Here is a 21,940-nt window from a genome sequence, read left to right on the forward strand (position 1 = left end):
TAAATACACAGATGGAAGTAATTTTAATACGAACATTCTAATTCTGTTTACTTTTGGTACTTTATCTGTCAGCTAAAAAGTTGCCAAAGAACGAGCCACAGAATCCAGGAGCCAATTCTACCAGAGGAAGAGGAGTAGACCTTACGGAACCCACACAGCCAACCAGGAGTCAGTGTTGTAGTAACTAAACTCTAGTTTGAACTAGCTGGAATATTCTTCTGCTTCCTAAATGTTAACAGTGGAATTGGAGCATTTAACCAGCCCAGTATGACTTCCAAAAAGAAGAGACTTATGATAGAGTCAAGTTTCTAATACAGAATTATTTTAAGTGTTTTGAACTTAATTTTTAATAACATGCATGTGTCCCTCTGACTAATGTTTCAGCAGTAGAAGGGAGAAGTAAGAGCTGTGTGTACACTGGTTTCGTTGGAAGGTTAGGGGAATCATTTCTCATCAGCAGGGATGTAGAGAAATGACTGTCTGGACCCACAGTTAACCAGCCAGTTCCTTCGAACTGGTACAGTAGTCTATGAGAAAGATCTGGAATTTACTCATTTGGGGCTTTCAAAAACATTGTCTTTTTAGGAGACTCTGAGATATTTATGTTTAGCTGCAACATTTGGGCAAATGGTAATTTCTCCTGGTATCTGTATTTAAAGTATACATTCCACGTTTTAATAAACTAGCCACAAGAACACAGCCCCACATCTTCAGGGGAAAAATGAACACTGGTGGCAAGCTGTATCTAAATTATAGCCAGTCCTGTTATTTCTTAAATGGTGGCAAAAATCAGATGTAACCCATCTTGTTTTAGAAATATGAAAACTGATAAACGCATTTGATGGGTAGTGTTCCCTTCAAACATGAGCTCTTCAATAAAAATGAAACAGACCGGGTGTCTGTGATTTCGGTTTAATCACTGCTGGCCATTTGCATAGGGTGGTTTTGTTGTTTGGGGGCAGGGAGGGAGCTTGTTCCCTTGGGACATAACACAGTCAATGCACTAACAATTATGTACATTCAAACTTGATTACTTTAAATTCGATCTTCAGATGTACTGTAAATAGGGTACTGCATTGTAGCCTCCATATATGTTTAATACTTTTCTGTAATATTTAAGAGTTGCTTATAAGTGTACAAAATGTACAGTTATTAAAACAGCTAAGTATTTCTCTCCCCCTTTCAGAGGAAGGGGCTTCAGTTGTTCCTACATTGCTAGACCCATAATAAACAATGTATCTGTAATTCGTAACCTGAGTATTGCGATGTTAACAAGGATCTTTCAGCCAGCTTTGTTTCCCAAAGTTCGTGTTATTTGGATCGGTTCAGTATATTGCACTAATTCTTTTAGTTCTTTTCATTGTATGAAATCTACCATGTGTCAGAGATGATTTAATCTATTTAAGTGATAAACTGCTAGCAGAACTTGTATATTTACAGTAATTCAGAATTAGTAAGGAAAACCGTTTCCCAGTGTTTAGTTTTATATTGAGGTGCTCAGGTTTGAATAAAGTGGTATAAACAGCAAATACTGGACCTTTTCTCTTTCTTGGCAAGAAACAATGAGCATGTATCAACAGTGTTATGTAACCTGAAATCTGCTTTTGTATTTTCTTTCTTATGCTCTTAAAAACGACATATAATATTGATGGATCCTAATATCTGGTTTATTCAAGAGCTACGGTTATGGTGTTGTATCTTTGTCTTCTGGGTAATCAGCACATTATCTTTTATATCAGAAACTGATACTCACATCCGCTGAGCAGTATCACCGCAACTGTAATGTTGTCCCTGGAGCCAGCCGTTAAGGCGGCCTTTACCAGTTGCCGGCTAACGTACGCAGCCGCGCCTTCGTAAAAGCTCTTAGCTGACGGCTCCTTCGCTTTCTCGTTTGGATCTGTTGGCACATCGTCTGCGCTGACCTGTCCGTCAGTTGGTTTCCTGCCGTGATGTTGGCGAATAGTCGGTCTCGGTGGGAATGTTTCTGAATTTTCAAGGTCACCAATGGAATGATCAGAATATTTTGAATCATATAAGTTTTCTTTTGAATTTATAGCTGACAGATGTTCTTTCGATAAAGGTTTACACTGATACAATATGTGGATATCATTACTTTCCGGTTTCCTAACACTTGGTTCACTAAGTTTGGACGACGAAGATTCGTTTTCTGCCATGAAGCATTTTTCTTTATATGTGTGAAACATGGTCATTGCCAATGCGATGACTTCATTTTTATCTAGAACTTCCCAAAGTCCATTAGTAGCTAGGACGAGGAATTGACATAAGTCATCTATAGGGACCGAGATAGTTTGAGGTGCTGGAATAATGAATTTTTTCAGTTTGAGATTTCCATGAAATCCAAGTCCTCGTGTGGTTTTTGTTTGCACTTCGAGGAACCCATTTGGTTCATTTGAATTAATTATTGCTCCATTATGAAGTACTCGCCTCCTTTCCATTGCATTTTGGATAGTGTGTTCTTTGGTTAGGCAAAAACCTTTACCATTTCTGCATAAGACTGCATGCACGTTACCTAAAGGATTATGTTTAAAACAAAAATTTGATCCTAAAGATCTAATGGCCAATTGTATCAAAGAATACTAATAATTTTACTAATTCTGTTTTTCAATGTATAATCAGAAAACTCGTCATTTAAAGGTATTTTTTAAATATGTGATTGATGTTAGGATGATTTACAGTAATTCAGATTTCAAACTGAGAGGCAAGTTTCTCCCTTATTTTTAAGCACCTAGTTGGAAACCCTGGTGGCGTAGTGGTCAAGTGCTACGACTGCTAACCAAGAGGTCGGCAGTTTGAATCCACCAGGCGCTCCTTGGAAACTCTACGGGGCAGTTCTACTCTGTTCTCTAGGGTCGCTGTGAGTCGGAATTGACTTGATGGCAATGCGTTTTTAGTGTTTAAAGTACTGCTTTTAGTATTAATTAAATTACAAAAATTGAAATCACTTTCTTTTATGAAACAGCTTCAGAATATATCTGTTTTGGATAGCCAGTATGTTAAACTTTTATAACCAACATATATATTCCATAAGTAGATACTTATAAGTGTTTGGAGAAATGTTTCTGCAATTAAAAACACAAAATCGTACTTCAAAACGGAGTTTGACACTTTTGGAACTGGTAAAAGTTAAAATCTGAACATGTTTAGGTCATGAGTGATGAAAACATTAGAATATTGCTGTTAATGTCAGCTATGCCAGAAACGCATAAAACCTGTAATGTGTGATTAAAAAGAAAAAATTCAGTCAGCCTTGATTTGAATTAATTATTGAAGAAAATATGTATTGTTTATGTATGACATGAGTAATAACGAGCCAACATGAAATTGAACCCTTTGGTTGAAAACTGAAATCTTAAAATCTGGTTCAAATGAACTTGTGGTGTGTGCTCCAATGAAATTTTTTAAGAAAATCTAAATAATGCTTTTAACAGATTGAGGAGTGATTGTATTGCTGAAACTATCTTTGGATTACTGGGAGAAAGGTTCACAGAATTTCTTCAGTTTGTTAGGAAGTACTTTCCCCAAGTTTTTAGGAATATAATTGTGTATTCAATCTCAGGCCATAGTTTTTCATGGTAAAGAATCATTTTTCTAAAAGGTTATCTGACTTTTTCTAAGATGGAGTTAGTGACATTTGGATAGTATATCTTTGAGAATTAAAATTCACAGAACAGTGTGTAAGACTTACTTTAGATATTTAGAATATTCTGGCTTCAAACATGGTTCCGTACCAAAAATCAATTTTGTTGCTGCAAAGGCTCAATTAAAATCTCTAAATTTTTTAGGTAAAGGAATTTAGGCTTAGAAAGGCTGAGGTCTACACAGCTACTGTGGATGTACAGAAACCGTCAATTGGTAAAGCATTGCTCAGCCATACATGTGCCTATTAGCTCATATACATAATGGGAATTATGAAATCTGGATTACTGGGTTGTGACAAAACACTGATGATGTATATGGGGGGGTGGGGAGAGGTTTTGGGAACCTGAGAACTACATAAACGGTAGTCCTAGAAACTACATGACTTGTTCGGCTAATATTTTGTACTGATTTGTCTATTCTGCTGTAAAACATTCTTGACTTTTGCTGGGTTGCAAATTATTACAGTATTAGCCAAGCTGCATGGAGTGCAACAGGCCAACTAGGTAAATTGTGAATTGTTCTACTAGAAGGACATATGATTCAAACCTCTTTTAGAAAATTTCTTTCTGTGTGCATATATGCATATGAATAGCACAACCATAGCTCTGAAAACACAGGGGACATAATTTGGCTCAGAGAATAATCAAATCCATTGACTTCCTAAACATACTTGCATGTGGAAAGCCAAAGCCCATTCAGGGCAAAGAAAGCATTGTTTCCCTGCTGTGTGGTTTGAAAAGAATCTCATACAATTATGAAGTTTTAATGGAAGGATGGTAAACTGGTATTTTGATTTAGTTGTCTCTGCAAAGAACTTAGTAAATGGAGCCTTAACACGCTACGAGAGTAGAAAATGCTATTTTGGTTCATTTTACTACTTGTGAGCACCCTTGGGTTCAATAAAATTTCTTAGTTGAAGGGACATTAAGTCCTGGTTGAGTTCTTGCTCTACCATTGGCTTGTTGCCTGACTTTAGAACTGGTAAAAGTTAATTTTTTTTTCTTTTTTGTTATTTCATATCATTGATTTTACCTTTTTTAAAAAACAGAGATGGCTGCCCAGATGGCTGAAGTCTTTACGTTTGTGAATGAATGGTGCATGGGGTAAAGAGAAAGTGGAGGAGTAGCTACACTTTCTCAACTATTTATGCATATAGCCCTGGAAGTAGAGGATAAAGAAGATTGAGGCCCTGAAAGAGCACTCCTAATAGTAGCAGTCATGGGGAAAAAAAAAAAAAAATGTGTAGAGTCAATAGTTATACTTCCTAATGTTGGGGTTGCTGAAAACGGGATTATTGCATACAGGGTTGCCGAAGGTAAATGACTCCATTAAGCTGGAAGCTACAGTAGCATGATTGTAGGCACCAAGGGAGATGGGAAATGATGGAGGAAGATTAAAAAAATCACTGTAAAGTCCGCGTAGTTTGGAGGACTGAAGGAAGAGAAAGGAGGAAATCTTTTACAGTTTTAAGAGGAAGAACTGAATAGCATTAAAGAAAGGTTCCTTTCACCTCTGCTTGGGCAAAATGAGAACAGCTAACCAAGCAGTAAATTCTGTGATGAAGACCTTTACTCAAAAATACGAATGAATTTGAGCATAAATGAAAATTCAGATTCCTAGAAGTTACGAGCTTCGCTTAATCGGTGAGATTGTACTCCTCAGAAAGTGTTAGCAGATAAAATAGGAATAGGGTTACTGGGAGATCGGCATGGTTAGGGATGGTGATCATACACAGGGATGAAAAAGAGCTGCTCTCAGGTGCTGCTGGAGCCTTTTTATAATGGCATGAATAGTCAGGCAGTGTTTCTTATGCAGAGGGTAACAATGTAACTGCCTCCTGCAATTAAAGTTATTGCCAACTTTTGTGAAAAGAAAAATAAGATTTTTCTTAAATATAACCAGGAAGGTCGCTTACTGTTGAAGAGAATGGAAAAGGTCTAAGTGAGACTTATGAACGATCTGGAGAAAAGAGGAGAAATTCATGCAATGGTAAGAAAAAAAAAATGATACCAAGGATGCGCAAGAGTGCCCTAGGGTAAGAAAGACAACTTGTGTTAGAAGAAACAGCGAGAATATGTGGAAAAACGGAAGCACCACACATGCAGACTTCAGTCCAAACTTAGTGTCTTTGTGACTTCCATTAAGTCACTTTATTTCTTCACCTGCAATGTTATTCTTACTTATCAAGGTTCTTGTGAGGATTCAAGAAGGTAAGTTTGTCATAGGTAGACACTTGATAAAGGTTTCCTTCCTTTGTGTTCCATGAAGAGAAAAATGGGAAGAGAGGCTATCCAGAAGAAATTGAAGGGAGATGAGAAATGTTTAATTTTTTACTCATTATAAAGAGTTGTAAGAAAATCTTTATGAAGTAGACTTACAGGCTTACAAAGTTAGGAAGAAATAACTACTGAGGAAAGGAAAAGGAGGATAAACAATCTGGAAATTCAAACATGGTTGACCAAACCAAACCCATTGCCATCGAGTGAATTCCGACGCATAGTGACCCTATATATAGGACAGAATAGAACTGTCCCCTAGGGTTTCCAAGGCTGTAACCTTTACAGAAGCAGACCACCACATCTTTCTCCTGTGGAGTGGCTGGTGGGTTCTAACCGCCTACTTTTTGGTTAGCAGCCAGTTGCTGAACCACTGTGCCACCAGGGCTCGAGTATGCTTAAACTGGGAGCACAACAGAAGTGCCTAAGCATGTAGATGATGTTAGAGAAACAAAGTATATCCAGGTTTTCTTTAGGACTCTATAATTCTTGAAAAATAAGCAGAATTTAATTACATGCCATGAGCACCAGATGTATGTCTTCCCACTGAGGGTGCGCTTAAAAGAGTTTTCTGGATGGACTGGTTTTCTTTGGATTTTTGAAAGATTTGTTTTGCAAGATGCATGATAATGGAAATATTCACCATTGTACTCCTGGAGCCTAACAATACTTTGCACGTGGGTCTCAAATATTTGTGCAATATTAGTTGAATGTGTCCTCAGAATCGGGTTTGTATGTGAGTCCACAACTACCATCAAAAAAAAAAAAAAAAGGAGTGTGTGTATACGTAAAAGATCAGTATTATTTAAGAATATGGTTTCTTTTCAGCATGAAATAAAGGAGATTCTGGAGTTAAATTATGATTTAGGGGGAAAAGAATAAGGCTGGAAATAATTTTAAAAACAACTTACTCAACCAATACGAATAAACAGATACATCTCTAGAAACAATCATACCTAGACAGGATAATCAAGAAAATTAAATGAGGTCTTCAGATGCAGCATCAGTCATGATTGAAGAAAGAAAAGGCCATGTAGAAATGAAAATACACCCTAAAAACAGCAGGCAGCTGATGTTTAGTTGAAGTACTGAGATTTGGAGTCAAAAGGACTTGTTCTGACTTGCTGATTATATGTGAGCCCTGTGGCAAACTGGATAAGACCTATGGCTGCTAGCCAAAAGGCTGGCGGTTCGAATCCACCTGCTGCTCCTTTGAAACCCTATGGGGTAGTTCTACTCTGCCCTATAGGCTTGCTATGAGTTGGAATAGACTTGATGGTAATGGGCTTGTTTGTTTGTTTTGGGTTTGGTTATATGTAACCTTACATAAAACTCAGAAGAAAAGGAAAGGGTCTTGAGGTGGGCACAAATGGTGATTGTTAGGTGCCTTCGAGTCGGTTCCGACTCATAGCGACCCTATGAGTTGGTTCCGACTCATAGCGACACTGCCCAGTCCTGCGCCACCCTCACAATTGTTGTTATGCTTGAGCCCATTGTTGCAGCCACTGTGTCAATCCACCTCGTTGAGGGATTTCCTCTTTTCCGCTGGCCCTGTACTTGGCCAAGCATGATGTCCTCCAGAGACTGATCCCTCCTGATAATATGTCCAAAATATGTGAGACACAGTCTCGCCATCCTTGCTTCTAAGGAGCATTCTGGCTGTACTTCTTCTGACAGTCCATGATACATTCATTATTCTTTGCCAACACCACAATTCAAAGGCATCAGTTCTTTGGTCTTCCTTATTGATTGTCCAGCCTTCACATGCATATGATGCAATTGAAAATACCATGGCTGGGGTCAGGCACACCTTAGTCTTCAAGGTGACATCTTTGCTCTTCAACACTTTCAAGAGGTCCTTTGCAGCAGATTTACCCAATGCAATGCATCCTTTGATTTCTTGACTGCTGCTTCCATGGCTGTTGATTGTGGATCCGAGTAAAATGAAATGCTTGACAACTTCAATCTTTTCTCCGTTTATCATGGTGTTGCTCATTGGTCCGGTTGTGAGGATTTTTGGTTTCCTTATGTTGAGATGCAATCCATACTAAAGGCTGTGGTCTTTGATCTTCATTAGTAAGTGCTTCAAGTCCTCTTCACTTTCAGCAAGCAAGGTTGTGTCATCTGCATAACGCAGGTTGTTAATGAGTCTTTCTATCCTGATACCCCGTTCTTCTTCATATAGTCCAGCTTCTTGGATTATTTCCTCAGCATCCAGATTAAATAGGTATGGTGAAAGAATACAATCCTGATGCATACCTTTCCTGACTTTAAACCAACCAGTATCCCCTTGTTCTGTCCGAACAACCACTTCTTGATCTATGTAAAGGTTCCTCATGAACACAATGTTCTGGAATTCCCATTCTTAGCAGTGTTATCCATAGTTTGTTATGATCCACACAGTCAAATGCCTTTACATAGCCAATAAAACACAGGTAAACATCCTTCTGGTATTCTCTGCTTCCAGCCAGGATCCATCTGACATCAGCAATGGTATCCCTGGTTCCACATCCTCTTCTGAAACCGGCCTGAATTCCTGGCAGTTCCCTATCGATATACTGCTGCAGCCATTTTTGAATGATCTTCAGCAAAAGTTTGCTTGCATGCGATATTAATGATATTGCCCTATAATTTCCACATTTGGTTGGATCACCTTTCTTGGGAATAGGCATAAATATGGATCTCTTTCAGTCAGTTGGCCAGGAAGCTGCCTTCCATATTTCTTGGCATAGACGAGTGAGCACCTCCAGCGCTGCATCTGTTTGTTGAAACATCTCAATTGATATTCCGTCAATTCCTGGAGCTTTGTTTCACCAATGCCTTCAGAGCACCTTGGACTTCTTCCTTCAGTACCACCGGTTCCTGATCATATGCCACCTCTTGAAATGGTTGAACGTCGACGAATTCTTTTTGGTAAATGACTCTGTGTATTCCTTCCATCTCTCTTTTGATGCTTCCTGTGTCATTTAATATTTTCCCCATGGAATCCTTCACTATTGCAACTCGAGGCTTGAAAATTTTCTTCAGTTCTTTCAGCTTGAGAAACACTGAGCATGTTCTTCCCTTTTGGTTTTCCATCCCCAGCTCTGTGCACATGTCATTATAATACTTTGCTTTGTCTTCTCAAGCCGCCCTTTGAAAATCTTCTGTTCAGTTTTTTACTTCCTCAAATTCTTCTTTTTGCTTTAGCTGCTCGAGGCTCAAGAGCAAGTTTCAGAGTCTCCTCCAACATCCATCTTGGTCTTTTCTTTCCTTCCTGTCTTTTCAGTAACATCTTGCTTTCTTCAAGTATGATGTCCTTGATGTCATTCCACAACTCGTCTGGTCTTCGGTCACTAGTGTTCAATGTGTCATTCCCAACATAGTAGACTATATGATTGTCTGATTCAAAATGGCCAATACCAGTCCGTTTCAGCTCACTAATGCCTAGGACATTGATGTTTATGCATTCCATTTCATTTTTGATGATTTCCAATTTTCCTAGATTCATACTTCATACATTCCAGGTTCTGATTATTAATGGATGTTTGCAGCTGTTTCTTCTCATTTTGAGTCATGCAACATCAGCAAATGAAGGTCCCAAAAGCTTTACTCCATCCATGTCATTAAGGTTGACTCTACTTTGAGGAGGCAGCTCTTCCCCAGTCATTTTTCTGAGTGCCTTCCAACCTGGAGGGCTCATCTTCCAGCACTATACCAGACAATGTTTTGCTGCTATTCATAAGGTTTTCACTGGCTAATGCTTTCCAGAAGTAGACTGCTGGGTCTTTCTTCCGAGTCTGTCTTAGTCTGGAAGCTCAGCTGAAACCTGTCCTCCATGGGTGACCCTGCTGATGTCTGAATACCGGTGGCACAGCTTCCAGCATCACAGCAACACGAGAGCCCCTACAGTACGACAAACTGACAGATATGTGTAGCCTTGTTTATTTATATTCTGTCTGCCCTGCATTTTTAGTACTAGGCGTCAAGTTTTTACTAGAAGAAAGGGGCACTTCCATGTAGCAGAAAGGGGACTGTGAGAGAAGCTGTTTTGGTAGATAGGTTGGTGTCTTAGTCATGTAGTATTGCTGTAACAGAAATGCCACCAGTACATGGCTTTAACAAACAGAAATTTGTTCTCTCACAGTTTTGGAGGCTAGAAGTCCAAATTCATGATGCTAGCCCGAGGGGAGGCTTTTTCTCTGTGTCAGGTCTGAGGGAAGGTCCTTGTCATCAGTATTCCAATCCTAGGAGCTTCTCAGTGCAGGGGCCTTGGTCCAAAGGAAGTGCTCCCCTCCTGGTTCTGCGTTCTTGGTGGTAGGAGGTCCCCATGTCTCTGTACTGACTTCTCTCTTTTATATCTTGAAAGAGATTGATTTAAAATACAAACTAATTTTGTAGATTGAGTCCTCCCTCATTAATGTAACTGCCCCTAATCCCACCTCGTTAACATCATAGAGGTAGGATTTACAACACATAGGAAATTACATCAAATGACGAAGGGGTGGACAGTCATACAATACTGGGAATCATGGCCTAGCCAAGTTGACAGACATTTTGGGGGGACACAATTCAATCCATGACAGTTGGTGTCTGAATAGTTGAAGTTTTTATTCTAGTGCTACTCAGAGTATGGTCCTAGCAGCATCAGTATTACCTAGGAACTTGTTAAAGATGTAAATAATTGGGGCTCAACCCATACCTGCTGAATCAGAAACTTGGGGTTGGAGCTCAATAATCTGTGTTTTAACAAGCCCCCCGCCCCCCAGTGATTCTAATGTGTGCTAAAATTTGAGAAGTACTTCTCTAGTGATGCGTGATATGGTGAAATATTATGAATTGTGTCTTTGTGTGTATGGAGGGGCAAGGGTTAAGAAAGTATTTTATCAGGTAGTCAGAAGATAAGTAAGATTGTCTTGTGATATACTCTGGGATCCTTTTCCCAGTCCATGGTCTAAGCCTTTAACTATGTTGTCCAGTACAATAGCCACAAGCCACATGTGGCTATTTATACTTAAACTAATTACAATTAAAACATTCTGTTATTCAGCTGAACTACCCACATTTCAAGTGCTTAGTAGCCACATGTGCTCAGTGCTGCCTTATTGGAGAGCACAGATGTAGAGCATGTTCATCACCACAGGAAGTTCTATTGGCCAGCACTGTTTCAGCCTGTAATGACCCTTATTTGACCCATACAGGTTGGAGACCCTCACTTGTAGTAATGGTGTGTCCTAGTTAAGTCAAGACATCAACCATTTAAAAAAGAATTGAGTTTTGAACTTCTCTACCCTGGGGAGACTTTCAGTCTGTAGCTGTACGCTGGTGCGCTTTTTACCTTGTGGAGGCATCTTACTGGAATAGAAAGTGCCATGGGTCTGTCTCCCACATAACTGAGTGCGCTGCCTCTAAAATATTTGCTCTTTAATCTAAGGCTGGAAACCCTGGTGGCGTAGTGGTTAAGTGTTACAGCTGCTAACCAAAAGGTCAGCAATTCGAACCCACCAGGTGCTCCTTCGAAATTCTATGGGGCAGTTCTACTCTGTCCTATAGGGTCGCTATGAGTTGGAATCGACTAGACGGCAATGGATTTGGTTTTTTTGGTTTGGAATCTAAGGCTGCTGAGCTTTCTTTTTCCATTTGGTCTCCCCATGCCCTGACCATCAGTGGTAAAGCTCGTTTGTGCAGGATGTCTCTTTCAATACTGCCTAGAGCTTTATAAGGAGTCTGGAAGAGGTGGCAAGAGAATTTCACCTCTTCTCTTTCCCCAGCATGACTCAAAACACTGTTTCATAAAAAAAAAAAAAAAAATTAAAGGATATTAATTCATAAACTTAATCTGTGAGGAGTTATCCTCTGAAGAATTAATCTCTAAAGCAAAATTTCAACAGACATATTACACCACCTCCAGCACCACATCTGTTTGTTGAAACATCTCAATTGATATTCCATCAATTCCTGAAGCCTTGTTTTTCGCCAATGCCTTCAGAGCACCTTGGACTTCTTCCTTCAGTACCATCGGTTCCTGATCATATGCCACTTCTTGAAATGGTTGAACATCGACTAATTCTTTTTGGTATAATGACTCTGTGTATTCCCTCCATCTTCTTTTGATGCTTCCTGTGTCATTTAATATTTTCCCCATGGAATCCTTCACTATTGCAACTCGAGGCTTGAATTTTTTCTTCAGTTCTTTCAGCTTGAGAAACACCGACCACTAGGGCCAAAGATGAAGAAATAGAAGATTTTTATCAGCTGCTGCAGTCTGAAAGATCAAACATGCAATCAGGATGCATTGATAATTACTGGTAATTTTAATGTGAAAGTTGGGAACAAAGAAGAAGGATTCGTAGTTGGAAAATATGGCCTTGGTGATAGAAACAATGCTGGAGATTGAATGATAGAATTTTGGAAGACCAACGACTTCTTCATTGCAAATACCTTCTTCCACCAACATAAACGGTGACCAGACACATGGACCTTGCCAGATGGAGCACACAGAAATCAAATTGCCTATATCTGTGGAAAGAGACGATGGAAAAGCTCAATATCATCAGTCAGAACAAGGCCAGGGGCCGACTGTGGAACAGACCATCAGTTGCTCATATGCAAGTTCAGGCTGAAGCTGAAGAAAATCAGAGCAAGTCCACGAGAGCCAAAAAATGACCTTGAGTATATCTCACCTGAATTTAGAAACCATCTGAAGAACAGATTTGACGCACTGAACACTAGAGACCAAAGACCGGACGAGTTGTGGTATGACATCAAGGACAACATACATGAAGAAAGCAAGACGTCATTGAAAAGACAGGAAAGAAAGAAAAGACCAAGATGGATGTTGGAGGAGACTCTGAAACTTGTTCTCGAACGTCAAGCAGCTAAAGCAAAAGGAAGAATTGATGAAGTAAAAGAACTGAACCGAAGATTTCAAAGGGCAGCTCAAGAAGACCAAGTATTATAATGACACGTGCAAAGAGCTGGGCACCAACTAAGGAGCTGCTAATAAAAAGTCTGGATCCAGTGTGAGCTCATGAGACAGAAAGAAAACTAGGGAACTGGGAGACAGAAGTAGTTTATAGGGGAACTCATTAAAAGGAATTATGAAGAACAGACACATACAACATAGACAAAGATTATTGGGCTAGCATATACAGTAAATTCTCATTATTCATGATTGTTATCTTCCTTAAGGATGCCACAAACACTGAATTAGCAAATACTAAACCATTTTTTCTAAGGAACTACACGGTTAGGTTCCTGCTAGCCTCTGGTCACAAATTTTTGTCAGCCAATCAATATCTAACATTGTTACATGTGTTTATGTTTAAAGACAACTTATTTAATATATTTTGCTGATTCATTAACATTGAACTGATGGCTAACAGCACTATAACTTATGCCTGAATGAAGTTTATCTGACACTTTTTTTTTTTTTCTAAAAGGCACATCAGTCTCTTTGCACTTAGGAACACTATTATATGTATGTGTGTGTGCGTATATATATGTATATATATATATATAGTGCTTCTGCAGTATGGGGGTCATTTTGAACAGCAAAATCAACAAAAATGCAAAAAATAGAGGACTAAATACACCACAAAGTAAATATTTGTTTACGTTAGAGAGCTGAAACAAAAAAGAGCACTGCTTTGTTTGACTGGGAACATGCACATCTCGGGCAACTCAAATTTTCCACCACTTTGTGCATGGATGTCTGCAAATAACCACAGAAGTGCCACAAGTGCTAATTCTACAGTTACAAATAAATTTTAGTAAGTAGGGAAATTTGCAAATATGGAATCCACAAATAATGAACACTGTACCCTAAAACACTTAAATATTAACAAGTCAAGATCACTAATGGGGCAGTCTAGGTCCTGGATTGACACTCCCACTGAGAACAAGAAAATACCTTTGATAATATTTTTAAGTCATGTGCATTGATGAGCTAACAAGAAAGTAAAGAATTTTCAGGTTAAAAAAATAATGGCTGAATCCCAAAGTATGCCAACCCTGAAAGTCAGCTTTTACCTAGGAGCATTTTTTGAACTGAACAAATGAGCTTTGAATTTTCACACAGTTGTGAAAAAGACAAAACCCAGGGTCTGTCCAAAGTGGCGAAGACTAATGGCTCTTCCCAACAAAACTAGGGCCTCAAAGGATCATGGAAACCCTGGTGGCATAGTGGTTAAGAGCTATGGCTGCTAACCAAAGAGGAGGCAGTTCGAATCTACCAGGTGCTCCTTGGAAACCCTATGGGGCAGTTCTACTCTGTCTTACAGAATCACTATGAGTCAGAATCGACTTGATGGCAATGGGTTATGGATTTAGTCTGAAAAACCTCAAGTTGAAAGTTTAATTCATGTTAGTAGTGACAATAGGTAGGCATTTACCAGCAGCAAATGCAGTACTCTCTGGATGACACAGATCTCATTCTCAAAAATGTATATTCTAAGGAACTTCTTCTGCTTCTGGCTGGATTTACACTTCCACCTGCATTGAGGAGATAGAGCTGAGAGTGTGGAGAGATCAACATAGCTAGCATTCCCTCTAGGACAGAGTACCAGAGAGAAGAGAACTGTACAGAGAATCCCAGAGATCTGCAGAAGATCCTTCTCAAGTATTCAGAGTAATATCGGTACGTGTGTGTGGGAGGAAACTCCCCAATGCCGGGGAAAGAAAAGATTAGAGGAAACTTTACCCAGTGCTGAGACAGGACGAGAAATAGTACCTGTTCCCCACCAGCCAGACTGAAAAAAACATGTAATTCATGGGTCATTGGGTAGCATACTCAAGAAGGTCTTGCCTCAATAGTGAGGAACAATTAGCCCAAATTGAGCACTGCTCCAGACTTACGTGACAAATCATAAAAGTAATATCTGAGAGGATCAAACTGTTTCCAAGTAAGTTCATCCCTGAACAAAGCTCAAGATTTATAGGAATACAAAAATAATCAGCATCCAACAAGGTGACATCCACAGTGTTTGATATCCAATCTTATATATTACCAGGTATAGTGGGTTAGATAGCCTCCAAAAAGATACGTCCATGTCCTAACCCTGAAGCCTATGAATGTGACATTATTTGGCAAAAAGATTCCTGCAAATATAATTAAGTTACATATCAAGATAAGATTTTCCTGATTTAACCAGGTGGACCCTAAATCCAATGAGAAGCATCCTCATAAGGAGATAGAAGAGAAACACACAGTGAGAAGAGCAGAAGGCTATGTGAAGATGGAGGCAGAGATTGGAGTCATGCAGCCATGAGTCATGGAATGTCTGGACTCACAAAAACTGGAAGAGGCAAGGAATGATTTTCCCCTAGAGTCTTTGGAGGGAGCAAGACCCTACCAACACTTTAACTTCAGACTTTTGGCCTCCAGAACTAAGAGAATACATTCCTGTTGTTTTAAGCCACCAGGTTTTTCGTAATTTGTTATGGCAGTGCTAAAAAATTAGTATATAAGCAGGAAAACGAAGCATAAAAATAAGGAGGAAAATATATCCCATGATAAAGTAATAGTAAAACTACTTAAACCAGCCCAGAACTGATACAGATGTTCCCGTTAGCAGACAAGAACATTAAAAGCTATTGTAACTGCATTCCATTTGTTCAAAATGTTAGAAGATGGGGGGAAAAAAAAACCCAAATTTCTACAGATAAAAACTATAATGTCAGGAATTAAAAATACAGTGGATGTGACTAATAGCATATTAGACATTGTGGACACAAATAAAAACTAAAAAAGCATACAGAGAAAAAAGAATGAAAAGAGCACTAGGGAGTTATGGGACAATTTTAAGTGGCCTAAATAATAAATTGGAGTGCCTTCAGGGGAGGAGAGAGATGAGAGGAAAAAAATTGAGGCAAATCACAATCAAATTGCTTAAAACTAGTGATAAAGAGAAAAAACTTCAAAGCAGTGGAAGCAGGAAGGAGTGCATTACGTACGTAGGAACAAAGATAAGGATGACAGAAGATTTCTCGTTATAAACCACTCAGGAAGACAGTGGAGCAACATTTTTAATGCACTGAAAGGAAAAAAAAAAAAATCTGTCAACCTAGAATTCTATGCCAAATAAAACTATCTTTCAAAAACAAAGGCGTAAATAAAGTCTTAAGAATCTGTCAACAACAGCTGTGCACTGCAAGAACAGTTACGTACTTTTTCAGGCAGAAGAAAATGATAAGAGACAAATGTAGATCTAAGGAATAAAGACCACCAGGAATGGTAACTACGTGGAAAAATATATAACATTCTTTCTTATTAAAATCTCTTTACCCCCAAGAAGATAAAATACTTAGGAATAGATCTTACCAAAGATGTAAAAGACCTATACAAAGAAAACTACAAAGTACTACTACAAGAAATTAAAAAGGACATAACTTAAGTGGAAAAACATACCTTGCTCATGGATAGGAAGACTTAACATAGTAAAAATGTCTATTCTACCAAAAGCCATCTATACATACAATGCACTTGCGATCCAAATTCCAATGTCATTTTTTAATGTGATAGAGAAACAAATCACCAACTTCATATGGAAGGGAAAGAAGCCTCGGATAAGCAAAGCATTACTGAAAAAGAAGAAGAAAGTGGGAGGCCTCGCTCTACCTGATTTCAGAACCTATTATACAGCCACAGTAGTCAAAACAGCCTGGTATTGGTACAACAACAGGCACATAGACCAGTGGAACAGAACTGAGAACCCAGATATAAATCCATCCACATATGAGCAGCTAATATTTGACAAAGGCCCAGTGTCAGTTAATTGGGGAAAAGATAGTCTTTTCAACAAAAAGTGCTGGCATAACTGGATATCCATTTGCAAAAAAATGAAACAGGACCCATACCTCACACCATGCACAAAAACTAACTCCAAGTGGATCAAAGACCTAAACATGAAGACTAAAACGATAAAGATCATGGAAGAAAAAATAGGGACAACCCTAGGAGCCCTAATACAAGGCATAAACAGAATACAAAACATTACCAAAAATGACGAAGAGAAACCCGATAACTGGGAGCTCCTAAAAATCAGACACCTATGCTCATCTAAAGACTTCACCAAAAGAATAAAAAGTCCACCTACAGACTGGGAAAGAATTTTCAGCTATGACATCTCCGACCAGCGCCTGATCTCTAAAATCTATGTGATTCTGTTAAAACTCAACCACAAAAAGACAAACAACCCAATCAAGAAGTGGGCAAAGGATATGAACACACACTTCACTAAAGAAGATATTCAGGCAGCTAACAGATACATGAGAAAGTGCTCTCGATCATTAGCCATTAGAGAAATGCAAATTAAAACTACGACGAGATTCCATCTCACTCCAACAAGGCTGGCATTAATCCAAAAAACACAAAATAATAAATGTTGGAGAGGCTGCGGAGAGATTGGAAATCTTATCCGCTGCTGGTGGGAATGTAAAATGGTACAACCACTTTGGAAATCTATCTGGCGGTATCTTAAACAGTTAGAAATAGAACTACCATACAACCCAGAAATCCCACTCCTCGGAATATACCCTAGAGAAATAAGAGCCTTCACACAAACAGATATATGCACACCCATGTTTATTGCAGCTCTGTTTACAATAGCAAAAAGCTGGAAGCAACCAAGGTGTCCATCAACGGATGAATGGGTAAATAAATTGTGATATATTCACACAATGGAATACTACGCATCGATAAAGAATAGTGACGAATCTGTGAAACATTTCACAACATGAAGGAACCTGGAAGGCATTATGCTGAGCGAAATTAGTCAGAGGCAAAAGGACAAATATTGTATAAGACCACTATTATAAGATCTTGAGAAATAGTATAAACTGAGAAGAACACATACTTTTGTGGTTACGAGGGGGGGAGGGAGGGAGGGAGGGAGAGGGTTTTTTACTGATTAATTAGTAGATAAGAACTGCTTTAGGTGAAGGGAAGGACAATACTCAATACATGGAAGGTCAGCTCAACTGGACTGCACCAAAAGCAAAGAAGTTTCTGGGATAAACTGAATGCTTCAAAGGTCAGCTGAGCAAGGGCAGGGGTTTGGGGACCATGGTTTAAGGGGACTTCTAAGTCAATTGGCAAAATAATTCTATTATGAAAACATTCTGCATCCCACTTTGAAATGTAGTGTCTGGGGTCTTAAATGCTAACAAGCAGCCATCTAAGATGCATGAATTGGTCTCAACCCACCTGGATCAAAGGAGAATGAAGAACACCAAGGTCACACGATAACTAAGAGCCCAAGAGACAGAAAGGGCCACATGAACCAGAGACTTACATCATCCTGAGACCAGAAGAACTAGCTGGTGCCTGGCCACCATCGATGACTGCCCTGACAGGGAGCAAAACAGAGAACCCCTGAGGGAGCAGGAGATCAGTGGGATGCAGACCCCAAATTCTCATAAAAAGACCATACTTAATGGTCTGACTGAGACTAGAGGAATCCCGGTGGTCATGGTCCCCAAACCTTCTGTTGGCCCAGGACAGGAACCATTCCCAAAGACAACTCATCAGACATGAAAGGGACTGGACAGTGGGTAGGAGATAGATGCTGATGAAGAGTGAGCTAATTATATCAGGTGGACACTTGAGACTGTGTTGGCATCTCCTGTCTGGAGGGGGGATGGGAGGATAGAGAGAGTTGGAAGCTGGCAAAATTGTCACGAAAGGAGAGACTGGAAGAGCTGACTCATTAGGGGGAGAGCAAGTGGGAGTACGGAGTGTGGGAGTACGGAGTAAGGTGTATATAAACTTATATGTGACAGTCTGACTTGATTTGTAAACGTTCACTTGAAGCTCAATAAAAGTTAATAAAAATAAAAAAAATCTCTTTAACAGATAACTGAATGCTTAAACAAAAAATATTAACAGTGAATTGTGGGTTTTATAATATGCATATGTACTAGTAAAATGTGTGATCAAAATAGCATAAAGTCTGGAAGGGAGAAATGGAAGTGCACTGTTGTAAGATTTTTATTCTAATGTAAAATGATATAACATGGCTTAATGGTAGATTGACAAGTTAAAGATGTATACTATAAGCCCCAAAGCAACTACCAACACAACAAAGAATTATAGTTAATAAGTCAACAAAAGGCATAAAATTGAGTCATAAAAAAGTAACAAATTCAAAGGAAAGCAGTAAAAGAAAAAAGGGGAAACAAAGAACAGGTGGAACAAATAGAAAACAAAAAGCAAGATAGTAGATGTCCAATAGCCATACCAATGATTACATTAAGTATAAATGGGATAAACACCCCAATTAAAAGGCAAAGACTGTCAGATTGAATAAAAAAGCAAGATCTAGAAATATGCCGCCTACAATAAGTGTATTTTAAACATAAAGACACAGCTAGGTTAAAAGTAAAGGAATGGAAAAAATGTGCAGGTAGTCCCTGACTTGTGATGGGATTTCATTCTGAGGACATAAGTCGAACATCTTTTTTTTTTTTTTTAATAGATTTAGAGTTTAAAAAAATTTTTTTTTGTTTATATAGCCTGCTATATGGCAGTGTTTTGAACAGTAAATCATAACATTGAACATCTGTAAGTGAACATCTGAGAATGGCAAAATCAGCAAATTATACATTTCAACACTTTATGTAGTGCATATTACAATAAGATGTAAAGAAAAAAAGTCTTAAGTGCAATTTGCCATAATTCGAATACATTGTTAGTCGAGGACTACTTGTACCATGAAAACACTGATCAAGAGCTGAAATGGCTATAGTAATATCAGATAAAGGGGACTTCACAACAAGGAACATAACCAGGGATAAAGAAAGTTATTTCACCAAACAATAATTTACCTTAACTAGTAAAAAAAAAAAAATACCTTGAGCATTATGCTCTTTTAAGAACTATCTACATGGGCTCAAACTGACAACAGCAACTCAAAAGATTAGATAGAAAACTTAGTGGGCATTGGATGCATGTTAATAGTGGAGGAACAACTCAGAAAAGGAAAGTGAAAATGGCTACACAACTCGAAGAATGTAATCAGTATCACTAACTGGTACATGTAGAAACTGCTGAATTGGTGTGTGTTTTGCCGTGTATATTCTCAACAACAACAACAAAATAAAATTTTTTAAAAAATAGAAAGTTATTTCATAACAATAAAGTGATCAATTCAACAACTGGACATAATGTATTTCATCAACGCATCTCTTCAAAACTGGCATACGTAGACAATTTAATCATAACAGAGATTTCTGTACCCCGCTTTCAATGACAGATAGAATAACTAAGCAGAAGATCAACAAGGAAATAGAAGAATTGAACATTATAAACCAACAAGACCTAACACATCTTTAGAACACTCTACTCATCAACAACAAAATATATATTCTCCTCAAGTACACATGAAACATTCTCTAGGACTGACCCTATAGTATGCCATAAAAAAACTTCAGTGAGTGTAATACAAATAATGTTCTCTGACTACAATGGAATGATATTAGAAATTAATAACAGCAACAACAAATATGAAAAACATTGAGACATTCATAAATATATAGAAATTATGAACACTCCTAAATAGCCAATGGGTCAAGGAACAAATCACAGAAAAAATCAACAAATAATTTAAGATGAATGGAAATGAAGACAACATACTAAAATTTACACGATGCCACCAAAGCAGTGCCTAGAAAGAAATTTATAGCTGTAAATACCTGTATTAAGAAAGAAGCAAGATATCAAATCAGTAAACTAACCTTCCACCTTAAGACATGGAAAAAAAAAAAAGAGAGCAAGAGAGAGAAGTAAACCTAGAACAAACATAAGGAAGAAAATAATAAAGATTAGAGGGAAAATTCATGAAATACAGGATAGCAAAGACAATAGACAGAAATCACTGAAACCAAAATCTGATTCTGTAAAGTGACCAACAAAATTGACAAATCTTTAAGTATGTTCACCAAGAAAAAAGTAAGAAAACTCAAATTATTAGAGTCAGAAATAGTACAGGGGATATTATAATTCAACTTACAGAAATAACAAAAAACCAACTACTGCTGTCGAGTCGATTGGATTATAAATACTATGAACAATTGTAGGCTAATAAAATAGATATTAGATGAAATGCACAAATTCCTAGACAAACTACCATACATAACTAACTCAAGTAGAAAGACACTATCTGAATAGACCTATAACAAGAGAAGAGAATGAATTAATATTCTTTTAAAAACTATCCACAAAGAAAAGCCAAGGCTTAGATGGCTTCACTAGTGAAGTTTATGAAGTATTTTAAGAAGAATTAATACCAGGCAATTCTACCCTGTCCTATAGGGTCGCTATGAGTCAGAATTGACTTGACGGCACTGGGTTTTGTTTTTTTTTTTTCCACAAATTATTTAAAAAACTGAAGAACAGATATTTACCAACTCATTTTATGAGGCTAGTACTAACCTCATGCCAAAACCAGACAATGGCATCACAAGTAATGAAAACTATAGATTGATATCTTTTATGAAAACAGACGCAAAAATCCTCTACAAAATACTAGCAAACTAAATCCAGCAACACACAAAAACAATTATATACAGTGACCAAATGGGATTTATCCCACAATGCAAGGTTGGTTTAACATCTGAAAATCAGTTATGTAATATATTGTATCAGTAGAATAATAAACAAAAATTGTGTCATTTCAATAGACGCAGAAAAAGCATTGGACAAAATCCAACACTCTTTGATGACAAAAACACTCAACAAACTAAGAATACAAGAGAACTTCCTTAGCCTGAAAAAGTATTTATGGAAAACTCACAGCTATATCATTAAATCATATTTGATGATGAAAGGTGGGATGCTTTTCCCCTAGGGTCAGGAACAAGGCAAGCATGTCTGCTATTATCAGTTCTATTCAACATTGTACTAGAGGATCTGACTAGGGTAGTAAGTCAAGAAAAAAAGTACAGGGAGTCCCTGACTTACAACTTACTTGAGTTACGACGACCCGCCCTTTCGACTGTCTAGTTTTATTTATTTAATTAATTAATTA

General features: G+C 38.1%; 2 protein-coding genes across 3 annotated transcripts in view; one reads left to right on the plus strand and one right to left on the minus strand.

Annotated features, from left to right (window-relative positions):
* The window catches only part of RAB5A (RAB5A, member RAS oncogene family), a 33,608-nt gene extending 26,879 nt beyond the window's left edge, over positions 1-6,729 (plus strand). For both annotated transcript variants that reach the window (XM_064277355.1, XM_003415732.4), the window contains one exon: positions 73-6,729. In XM_064277355.1, the coding sequence (XP_064133425.1) occupies positions 73-188 (116 nt within the window). In that variant the 3' untranslated portion in view covers positions 189-6,729. The remainder of the gene's footprint in view (positions 1-72) is intronic.
* PP2D1 (protein phosphatase 2C like domain containing 1) overlaps positions 1,731-21,940 on the minus strand; it is a 44,488-nt gene continuing 24,278 nt past the window's right edge. The window contains exon 4 of the mRNA XM_010595596.3: positions 1,731-2,530. Coding sequence (XP_010593898.2) covers positions 1,731-2,530 — 800 coding nt within the window. The remainder of the gene's footprint in view (positions 2,531-21,940) is intronic.

This window comes from Loxodonta africana, chromosome 27, assembly GCF_030014295.1.
Source record: "Loxodonta africana isolate mLoxAfr1 chromosome 27, mLoxAfr1.hap2, whole genome shotgun sequence".
Taxonomy (NCBI): domain Eukaryota; kingdom Metazoa; phylum Chordata; class Mammalia; order Proboscidea; family Elephantidae; genus Loxodonta; species Loxodonta africana.